At 53.5% G+C, this 10475-nt stretch overlaps 1 protein-coding gene across 1 annotated transcript in view; it reads left to right on the top strand.

Annotated features, from left to right (window-relative positions):
- Positions 1-10344, top strand: part of UNC45A (unc-45 myosin chaperone A) — a 27860-nt gene extending 17516 nt beyond the window's left edge. Inside the window, exons 13-24 of the mRNA XM_017854997.1 lie at positions 787-946; positions 2490-2790; positions 3673-3767; positions 4021-4162; positions 4538-4678; positions 5554-5681; positions 5901-5967; positions 6397-6510; positions 6739-6854; positions 9166-9283; positions 9392-9547; positions 9699-10344. Of these exons, the coding sequence (XP_017710486.1) occupies positions 787-946; positions 2490-2790; positions 3673-3767; positions 4021-4162; positions 4538-4678; positions 5554-5681; positions 5901-5967; positions 6397-6510; positions 6739-6854; positions 9166-9283; positions 9392-9547; positions 9699-9956 (1796 nt within the window). The 3' untranslated portion in view covers positions 9957-10344. The remainder of the gene's footprint in view (positions 1-786; positions 947-2489; positions 2791-3672; positions 3768-4020; positions 4163-4537; positions 4679-5553; positions 5682-5900; positions 5968-6396; positions 6511-6738; positions 6855-9165; positions 9284-9391; positions 9548-9698) is intronic.
- Positions 10345-10475: the final 131 nt, after the last annotated feature.

The raw sequence follows: 10475 nt of genomic DNA, 5'->3' as shown, positions 1-10475 counted from the left end.
CCCGGCCCCTGTTTTTTTTTTTTTTGTTTTGTTTTTTTGTTTTTTTTTGTTTTTTTTAGTGAGCATGTATTACTTACATACTCAGAGGAAAAAATAAAGGTAGATATATCAATTCATCTCCCTTTTCCCCTAAAACATAAATAAGAGCTGGGTGCGGTGCTTCGTGCCTATAATCCCAGCACTTTGGAAGGCCGAGGCGGGCGGACCACGAGATCAGGAGTTTGAGAAGCCTGGCCAACATGGTGAAACCCTATCTCTACTAAAAGATACAAAAAATTAGCCGGGCGTGGTGGCACGCACCTGTAATCCCAGCTACTCTGGAGGCTGAGGCAGGAGAATCGCTTGAACCCGGGAGGCGGAGGTTGCAGTGAACTGAGATTGCGCCATTGCACTCCAGCCTGGGCAACAGGGCAAGACTGTCTCAAAAAAAAAAAAAAAAGATAAATAAGAAAAGCTCATTTCACAATGATCCTATGAGGTGTGGATATTCCTTTCCCCTTAGTTTTACAGATGAGGAACCTCAAAGCTCCAGAGCATTTGGCTCCAGGGGAAGGGTTGGCATGCAGGCCTCACTTCTGAGGTCCTTCCCGATCCTATAGCTGCCTCCCTTAGGTAGCAGATCAGCTAAGCAGATTCTCTGGGCTGCCCTGGACGCAGTTGTCAGAACTCTGTAGCTTTCTTGTCTTGCTTTTCTCCATATCTCCTATGAAGCCTCTTCCTTTTACTTGTAGGGGTTGGAACTAGTGTTCTAATTTCTAAATGGGGTGTCTTTTCAGGTCTGAAAAGATTTTGGAAGTTGGGGCTCTCTACAGGACCCTCCTGGGGAGCTTGCAGTGACCGCGAACAGCCGCATGAGCGCCTCCATTCTCCTCAGCAAGCTCTTTGATGACCTCAAGTGTGATGCGGAGAGGGAGAATTTCCACCGACTCTGTGAAAACTACATCAAGTAAGGAAGTCTGTTTCACCTCCTGTTGCCAGGGATTCCAGCAAAAAAGTTCTGACTCCTTGAGCAGGGGCAGAAATGAAAGGTTTCCAGCAGAAAGAGTAGTCTTAGGGAGGACTAGTTGGGGGCTGGATGAAGGAAAAGTGGCCCCAAGGCCCACTTCCTGCTCCAAAGTGGCCTCCCCAGGGAGGTTCTTTTTCAAATCAATGTTCCAGTAATGCAACAAACGCCATCAAGCACGTACTGGGTTTACCAAGCACTTCCTACGCATCTATTCCCACACAGGTGAAACATGACAGTCATTATTTTTTTTGAGACGGAGTTTCACTCTTGTTGCCCAGGCTGGAGTGCAATGGCACGATCTCGGGTCACCGCAACCTCTGCCTCCCAGGGTTCAAGCGATTCTCCTGCCTCAGCCTCCTGAGTAGCTGGGATTACAGGCATGCACCACCACACTCAGCTAATTTTGTAGTTTTAGTAGAGACGGGGTTTCTCCATGTTGGTCAGGCTGGTCTCGAATTCCTGACCTTAGGTGATCCGCCTGCCTTGGCCTCCCAAAGTGCTGGGAATTTTTTTTTTTTTTTTTTTTGAGATGGAGTTTTGCTCTTGTTGCCCAGGCTGGAGTGCAATGGTATGATCTTGGCTCATTGCAACCTCCACCCTCCCAGGTTCAAGCAATTCTCCTGCCTCAGCTTCCCAAGTAGCTGGGATTATAGGTGCTCACCACCACACCCTGCTAATTTTTGTATTTTTAGTAGAGATGGGGTTTCACCATGTCGGCCAGGCTGGTCTCGAACTCTGACCTCACACCTGAGGTGATCTGCCTGCCTTGGTCTCCTAAAGTGCCGGGATTACAAGCGTGAGCACTGCGCCCGGGCAACCGTCCTTATTCTTAAACGAGATTATAGGCTGGGCGCAGTGGCTCACGCCTGTAATCCCAGCACTTTGGGAGGTGGAGGCAGGTGGATCACCTGAGGTCAGGAGTTCGAGACCAACCTGGCCAACATGGTGAAACCCCATCTCTACTAAAAATAAAAAAAATTAGCCAGGCATGGTGGTGGATGCCTGTAATCCTAGCTACTTGGGAGGCTGAAGCAGGAGAATTGCTTGAACCCAGGAGGTGGAGGTTGCAGTGAGCCAAGATCACGCCATTGCACGCCAGCCTTGGGGACAGAGTGAGACTCTGTCTCAAAAAAAAAAAAAAAAAAAAAAAAATCAAAGGAACTTACAGCTGTTGGGGAGAAAACTGATGATAAATTATGAAATAAGCAGAATCATTTCAGAGCTTAAGTCCAGGAAGGGACATCAATGGTGATGTGGGAGTAACCTGTGTTAGATACTATATCAGGGAAGGCTCGAGTGAAAGTGTCGATAAAGAAAATCAGCCAGTATTGTCCAGGTGGATACGTCCTAGTCCTCCCATTGGCAACTTTCGGGATGTTTCTGCCCAAGTAGTGCAGGTGCCTGGCCAGTGGAGGGGAAGGGAGGAAAGAAGAGTCCCTTTATGTTGGCCTTGGTGTGACAGCTGTCACCCTGTGCCCCTCAGGAGCTGGTTTGAGGGCCAAGGGCTGGCCGGGAAGCTACGGGCCATCCAGACGGTGTCCTGCCTCCTGCAGGGCCCGTGTGACGCTGGCAACCGGGCCTTGGAGCTGAGCGGTGTCATGGAGAGTGTGATTGCTCTGTGTGCCTCTGAGCAGGAGGAGGAGCAGCTGGTGGCTGTGGAGGCTCTGATCCACGCAGCTGGCAAGGCTAAGCGGGCCTCATTCATCACTGCCAATGGTGTCTCACTGCTGAAGGACCTATATAAGCGCAGTGAGAAGGACAGCATCCGCATCCGGGCGCTGGTGGTGAGACGGTGGGCCTGGGGTGGGTGGGCAGGCAGCCAGGCAGGGGTCCTGGTCCAGCTGGTGTTGCAGGGTGCGGTCCCAGCACACTCTAGATGAAAATAAGCAATATTGTAATTCTAAAAAAATTAGCCAGACTTGGTAGTGCATGCCTGTAGGTCTAGCTACATGGGAGGCTGAGACAGGAGGACTTGAGCTCAGGAGGTTGAGGCTGTAGTGAGCCACCCATGTCACTGCACTTCTGCCTGGGCAACAGAGCAAGACCCTCTCTAAAATGAATGAATGAATGAATGAATGAGATTCTGGGCCTTGTTGTGGCCAGAGACGTGGGCATGGCTTCTCCCACCACAGGGCTTAAGGCTGGGCCTACAGGGGTCATGCAGCATTCCCGGGAGCTGGTGGTTTGGGGGTTTGGGGACTACCTGGCCCTCCATGAGCCTGTTGTGGCTGTACACCCTGTGGAAGCTGGTCTTCCTCCATGGGGCACTCAGTCCTGGATTTCTCCATCTCATAAGGATTTTGGCTGTGGCTGAAGTACCTGTCCTCTCCCCACACGCCTCTCCACTCCACCTGCAGAGGGCTTCTTTGTGCGACGTGGAAGGAAACAGAGCCATTCTCAGTGTGGCCTGGGAAGGGGTTGGGCCCATGATGGTCCAGTGGCCAGCACGTCAGTGTCTGCAGATGCTGTGTCATGCGGCCACCCACTAGCTGATTTTGCTGCCACATGCTCTAGGTGGTGGTCTGGAGGGAGAGGGTGCTGATTTGTCTGTGTAGCCTCCAGCGGGCCATGGCAGAGTGCCAGGGAGGGAGTCCAAGCCAGATGTGGAGGAGCTTAGCTCCTGCCTCCTTCCCCAGAGGCCAACTGGTCTTGCCCTCTTCCTCCAGGGACTCTGTAAGCTTGGTTCGGCTGGAGGGACTGACTTCAGCATGAAGCAGTTTGCTGAAGGCTCCACTCTCAAACTGGCTAAGCAGTGTCGAAAGTGAGTCGTCTGGCCTTGCTGTGGTCCCCCACCTGTGGGATAGATCTTAAGACACGAGGGTCTGGGTGGGAGTTGAGGCCTCCTCCCTGTCCTGCTCTCTGGCTCAGGCAGGGGCTGCAGTCTGGATCCTGGTACGTGAACTGCTTCTATACATTGAGGGGATGCCCAAACCCTTGGTTTTTCCCCCTTGGCCTTGGTGTGCTCCTCCCTACCCCCAATCCTGAGGGTTGCCCACTATCCTGCATGTCCCCAGGTGGCTGTGCAATGACCAGATCGATGCAGGCACTCGGCGCTGGGCAGTGGAGGGCCTGGCTTACCTGACCTTTGATGCCGACGTGAAGGAAGAGTTTGTGGAGGATGCGGCTGCTCTGAAGGCTCTGTTCCAGCTCAGCAGGGTAGCTCTGTGGTTCCTGCTGTCAGCCTGGGGACACTGTCTAGGATTAGAGCTTATCAGGCTTTCTTGGCAGGGCTTGGCCAATGGGGTCTTTTGACCCCAGGGAGGAGGGCTGGTGACTGACTGAGTGGCTTCTCTGTGTAGTGTGGGCACGTTGGCCAGCACCAGTGGTGTTAGCAAGGACGTTCTTCTTGGAGGAGCAGGGGAGATCAAGTTTGTAAGCTCCCAAAATCTGGGGCCTGGGGAGCTTCCTGAATTCATCCTGTACCCAGGGGTCCCAGATGAGGGTGGAACTGGGGGCCTGGGCCTGGACAGCATTTATCTGAGTGCTGCTCTGCCCCGGGATGCCCATGTGAATGCCTCTCTGTCCTGGCAGTCTGAGGAGAGGTCAGTGCTCTTTGCGGTGGCGTCGGCGCTGGTGAACTGCACCAACAGCTATGACTATGAGGAGCCTGACCCCAAGATGGTGGAGCTGGCCAAGTATGCCAAGCAACACGTGCCCGAGCAGCACCCCAAGGTGAGGGGCCGCCAGAGGGGCTGGAGGGTTCACCACCATGGGGACCAGCTAACCCAGGGTATCCACAGCAGAACAACCTCTCTTTTTTTTTTTTTTTTTGAGACAAGAGTCTCGCTCTGTAGCCCAGGCTGGAGTGCAGTGGCGCAATCTCGGCTCACTGCAAGCTCCGCCTCCTGGGTTCACGCTATTTTCCTGCCTCAGCCTCCCGAGTAGCTGGGACTACAGGCGCCCGCCACCACACCCAGCTAATTTTTTTGTATTTTTAGTAGAGATGGGGTTTCACCGTGTTAGCCAGGATGCTGTTGATCTCCTAACCTCGTGATCCGCCCACCTCAGCCTCCCAAAGTGTTGGGATTACAGGCGTGAGCCACTGCGCCCAGCCAACAGCCTCCCTTTTAAGCCAGTTTGTTTCCCTTTGTCTGGCTGTTTTATTTATTTATTTATTTATTTATTTATTTATTTATTTATTTATTTTATTTTATTTTTTTTCTGGGACGGAGTCTCGCTCTGTCGCCCAGGCTAGAGTGCAGTGGTGCGATCTTGGCTCACTGCAACTCTGCCTCCCGGGTTCACGCCATTCTCTGGCCTCAGCCTCCTGAGCAGCTGGGACTACAGGTGGCTGCCACCAAGCCCGGCTTATTTTTTGTATTTTTAGTAGAGACAGGGTTTCACCGTTTTAGCCAGGATGGTCTCAATCTCCTGACCTCGTGGTCTGCCTGCCTCGGCCTCCGAAAGTGCTGGGTTTACAGGCATGAGCCACCGCGCCTGGCCTGTCTGGCTGTTTTATTTCCCGGTTCCTCAACTGCTGCTGTGAGAAGGGTCCCCTTCTCTGTGAGTCAGTCCAGGCCCCTCTCTTAAGCTGTCTCCTCCCCCAGGACAAGCCGAGCTTCGTGCGGGCTCGGGTGAAGAAGCTGCTGGCGGCGGGTGTGGTGTCGGCCATGGTGTGCATGGTGAAGACGGAGAGCCCTGTGCTGACCAGTTCCTGCAGAGAGCTGCTCTCCAGGTGAGCCAGCCTTGGTGGGAGCCAAGGAGTTGGGTGGGACCCAACTCCTGAGCCTCAGGGCTGTGGATGTGGCTCCAGAGAGTGCAGGTTCCAGTGCTTTGGGCCTCTTAGAGCGACAGGGGCTGCCTGCCTGGCTGCTGTCCTTGCTGAGCCCAGAAGTGGAGCGTCTGCCTGCCAGAGTCCCAGAGCCACCTGCGCACCACTGCCTTCTCCCCACAGGGTCTTCCTGGCTTTGGTGGAAGAGGTAGAGGACCGAGGCACTGTGGTTGCCCAGGGAGGCGGCAGGGTAAGCTGGTTTACACCCCGCTTCCTGATGGCTGAGCCGTCAGCCTATAAAACATGACTCAGCAGCTGCCACGCTAGAGCTGGGACAGAAAAACATTATTCATGGCCAGAGGAACATTTTCCTGCTGAGAGAGTGACACGGAAGCGGGCAGGCTCCTTGGCCCCTCCACACTGGTGGCTGGCTCTACTGGTCCTAGGCTCTACTATTCCTTTGTCTCATTTACCTCCATGGCCCTGGTGCCCAGCACAATCCATGTCCAGCCCTTATTAGGTGTTTCAGGAAGTGTTTGGGTGCAGAGGGTCTGCACAGGGAGTCAAGCCTGGGGAGAGGGAGGAGGGTAAAGGTGGCATGGTCAGGGACTGGGGGCCTGATGGTTGGGGTCTTACACTCCCAGGCACGTCCTAAGCAGTGACAGGCTTGTTCCTACAGGCACTGATCCCGCTGGCCCTGGAAGGCACGGATGTGGGGCAGACAAAGGCAGCCCAGGCCCTTGCCAAGCTCACCATCACCTCCAACCCCGAGATGACCTTCCCTGGTGAGCGGGTGCGTATCTTCCTACCCCGGCCTTTCCACTCCCTCTGTCCCTGATGGCCTGTGGGCTGGGCTGTAGCTCCTCTTTGGGACCAGCAGGAAGTTTCAGCTTGCCAAACCCTGGGGCACGGAGGACAGCCTGAGAGATTAGTACTCTCTTGGGGGTGGGCTCCTCCCTGCAGGGTTAGTGGGGCTTGTGGGGCCTGCGGCAAATACCTGACAGGTGGGTGCATGTTGCAGATCTATGAGGTGGTCCGGCCCCTTGTCTCCCTGCTGCACCTCAACTGCTCAGGCCTGCAGAATTTCGAGGCGCTCATGGCCCTAACAAACCTGGCGGGGATCAGCGAGAGGCTCCGGTAAGGTCCCTTGGGATTGCGGGGCCTGGACCAGGCATCAGCATTTGGAATGTTCCCCACAGCAGTTTACACAGTGGGAAATGCTCCTCAGTCATTAGCTTCTGTGAGCCTCACAGTGACTCCTCTGCATCATTAGAGAGGAGGAGACAGGCCGAGAGGCAGCATGGCACGGCAGACTCTAGAGTCAGACTGCCTAGCTTCCCTGATTGCAAATGGGTAACCTCAGGCAAGTTATTTAACTGCTCTGCCTCAGTTTTTCCCTCTGTGAAATGGGATGATTATAGTACCTACCTCATGGCATAGTGATGAGGAGAATAAAATGAGAAAATACACTTAAAAGTACTTACTACATGGGTACCTGGCCCCTAGCATTGTACCATATCAGCATGTTTTAGTTTTTTTTTTTTTTGAGACGGAGTCTTGCTCTGTTGCCCAGGCTAGAGTACAGTGGTGCAATCCCAGCACACTGCAACCTCCACCTCCCAGGTTTAAGTGATTCTCCTGCTTCAGCCTCCTGAGTAGCTGGGATTATAGGCGCGCGCCACCACGCCCAGCTAATTTTTGTATTTTTCTAGAGACATGGTTTCACCACGTTGGTCAGGCTGTTCTAGATTTTCTGACCTCGTGATCTGCCCACCTCAGCCTCCCAAAGTGCTGGGATTACAGGCATGAGCCACTGCGCCCGGCCAGCATGTTTTAGTTTTATTACTAACTGTGACTTTGAACATATCACTCATTACTTAGCCCGTTTCTATTCTGCAGAACAGTAGTGATGATGATCACACTAGCACCTTTACCGTAGGGCCATGGTGAGGATTAAGTAAGATGATCCAGGTGCCTGGTCAGGGTAAATACTCAGATGAGGCCGGGCACGGTGGCTCACGCCTGTAATCCTGACACTTTGGGAAGATGAGGCAGGAGGATCACTGGAGCCCAGACGTTCAAGCCAGTCTGAGCAATGTAGCAATACCTCGTCCCTATTTAAAAAAGAAATTAAGGAGAACATCAGGAACAATAGCTAATGGATGCTGGGCTTTTAATACCTGGGTGATGGGATGATCTGTGCAGTAAAGCACCATGGCACACGGTTACTTAAGTAACAAACCTGCACATCCTACACATGTACCGCTGAACTTAACAGTTGAAAAAAAATTAGCAAGGTGTGGTGGCATGCACCTGTAGTCCCAGCTACTAGAGAGGCTGAGGCAGGAGGATCACTTGAGCCTGGGGGATCAATGCTACAGCAGTGAGCTGTGATCATGCCACTGTACTCCAGCCACTGTACTCCAGGGTGACAGAGTGAGATCCTGCCTCAAAAAAACACAAAAGCAAAAACCCTCAAATGTTAGGCGTTTAAAGACCACCCTGGTCTTCTGCCTCCTAATTTTCAGTATTTTCCACAATCCTATGCTATTTCCTAGGCCTGGTTAGAAGGCTAAGAAGCACTGTAGTTCCTGTCTGGTGCAAGAGGGTCCTTGGACATTGCCAAGAGAAATCCTCAGTCCAGGACTTGATTGCATGAGGGTGTGGGTGCAAGGGTGGAGCGAATGTAGAAACTCTGATGATGCTGCCTGTGTTAGTCTGTTCTTGCATTGCTGTAAAGGAATACCTGAGACTGGGTAATTTATAGAGAAAAGAGGTTTAATTGGTTCATGGTTCTATAGGCTGTATAAGTATGGCATCAGCATTTGCTTAGCTTCTGAGGAGGCCTCAGAGAGCTTTTACTCATAGTAGAAGGCAAAGTAGGAGCAGGCACGTCACCTGGTGAAAGGAGGAGGAAGAGACAGTGGGGGGAGATGGCACACACTTTTTTTTTTTTTGAGATGGAGTCTCCCTCTGTCACCCAGGCTAGAGTGCAGTGGCGTGATCTTGGCTCACTGCAACCTCCACCTTCGGGGTTCAAGCGATTCTCCTGCCTCAGCCTCCCCAAGTAGCTGGGACTACAGGTGCGCACCACCACGCCCAGCTAATTTTTTTTTTGTATTATTAGTAGAGACAAGGTTTCACCATGTTGGCCAGGCTGGTCTTGAACTCTTGACGTCAAGTCATCTGCCTGCCTCGGCCTCCCAGAGTGCTGGGATTACAGGTGTGAGCCACCACACTCGGCCGAGATGCCACACACTTTTAAACAACCAGATCTCATGAGAACTCACTATCACGAGGACAGCACCAAGCCATGAGGGACCCATCCCATGACCCAGTCACTTCCCACCAGGCCCTACCTCAACACTGGGGATTACAGTTCAACGTGAAGGTTAGAAGGGACAACATCCAAACTGTATCCCTGCTGCTTCCTCCTGTGGCCCTGCAGGCAGAAGATCCTGAAGGAGAAGGCTGTGCCCATGATAGAAGGCTACATGTTTGAGGAGCATGAGATGATCCGTCGGGCAGCCACAGAGTGCATGTGTAACTTGGCCATGAGCAAGGAGGTAAGGGTTGGTCCGGGTACTCATGACAGGTAGGGATGCAGAGGTACTTATGCCCTGGCTGGGCTTTGAACCCAACTGACTTAGTCCACTCACCACATCTGGCCACAGGTGCAGGACCTCTTCGAAGCCCAGGGCAATGACCGGCTGAAGCTGCTGGTGCTGTACAGTGGAGAGGATGATGAGCTGCTACAGCGGGCGGCTGCCGGGGGCTTGGCCATGCTCACCTCCATGCGGCCCACGCTCTGCAGCCGCATTCCCCAAGTGGTCAGTGCCTCTTCTCAGTGGGGGAGTGGGGACGGACCAGGAACTCCCAGCATGGTGGCAGCTGAAGGGGACAGTCCTAGGGTGTGTGGGTGTGTCCCTTGCCAAGTTTGAGCCTGTTGCTTGGGGGTCATATCTACCCTGTTTCTCACAGACCACACACTGGCTGGAGATCCTGCAGGCCCTGCTTCTGAGTTCTAACCAGGAGCTGCAGCACCGGGGTGCCGTGGTGGTGCTGAACATGGTGGAGGCCTCGAGGCAGATTGCCAGCGACCTGATGGAGAGTGAGATGATGGAGATCTTGTCAGTGCTAGCTAAGGGTGACCAGAGCCCTGTCACAAGGGCTGCTGCAGCCTGCCTGGACAAAGCAGTGGAATATGGGCTTATCCAACCCAACCAAGATGGAGAGTGAGGGGGCTGTCCCTGGGCCCAAGGCTCATGCACATGCTACCTATTGTGGCACAGAGAGCAAGGACAGAAGCAGCTTTGGCTGGTGGTGGCTGGCATGCCCAATACTCTCGCCCCTGCTTGCTTGCTGCCCTAGGATGTCCTCTGTTCTGAGTCAGCGGCCACGTTCAGTCACACAGCCCTGCTTGGTCAGCACAGCCTGCAGCCTCACTGTGAGGGGCCCTTTCTCTGTACTACTGTAGTCAGCTGAGAATGGGGAAGGTGCATCCCAACACAGCCTGTGGATCGTGAGGCATCCGGAAGGGCACACACATCAGCAGCCTCACCAGCTGTGAGCATGGCCTGAGCCTGCTATCAGGCCTGCCCGTCCAATAAAAGTGTGTAGAACTCCACTGTGTGCCCTGTCCTTGGGCAGGGAGGGCTGCTGTGGGTGGGAGTCTCTGAGTGTGGATGAGTATGGGTGTGAGCTGGGCGTGGGTGAGTGTGCAATGGAGCTTCACAGTGGCAAAGCCACCTCCATGGA

The sequence above is a fragment of the Rhinopithecus bieti genome, unplaced genomic scaffold, assembly GCF_001698545.2.
Source record: "Rhinopithecus bieti isolate Rb0 unplaced genomic scaffold, ASM169854v2 scaffold_39857, whole genome shotgun sequence".
In the NCBI taxonomy this organism is placed as follows: Eukaryota; Metazoa; Chordata; class Mammalia; order Primates; family Cercopithecidae; genus Rhinopithecus; species Rhinopithecus bieti.
The sequence above is the reverse complement of the archived record's forward strand: the minus strand, read 5'-3'. Positions and strand labels throughout refer to the sequence as shown.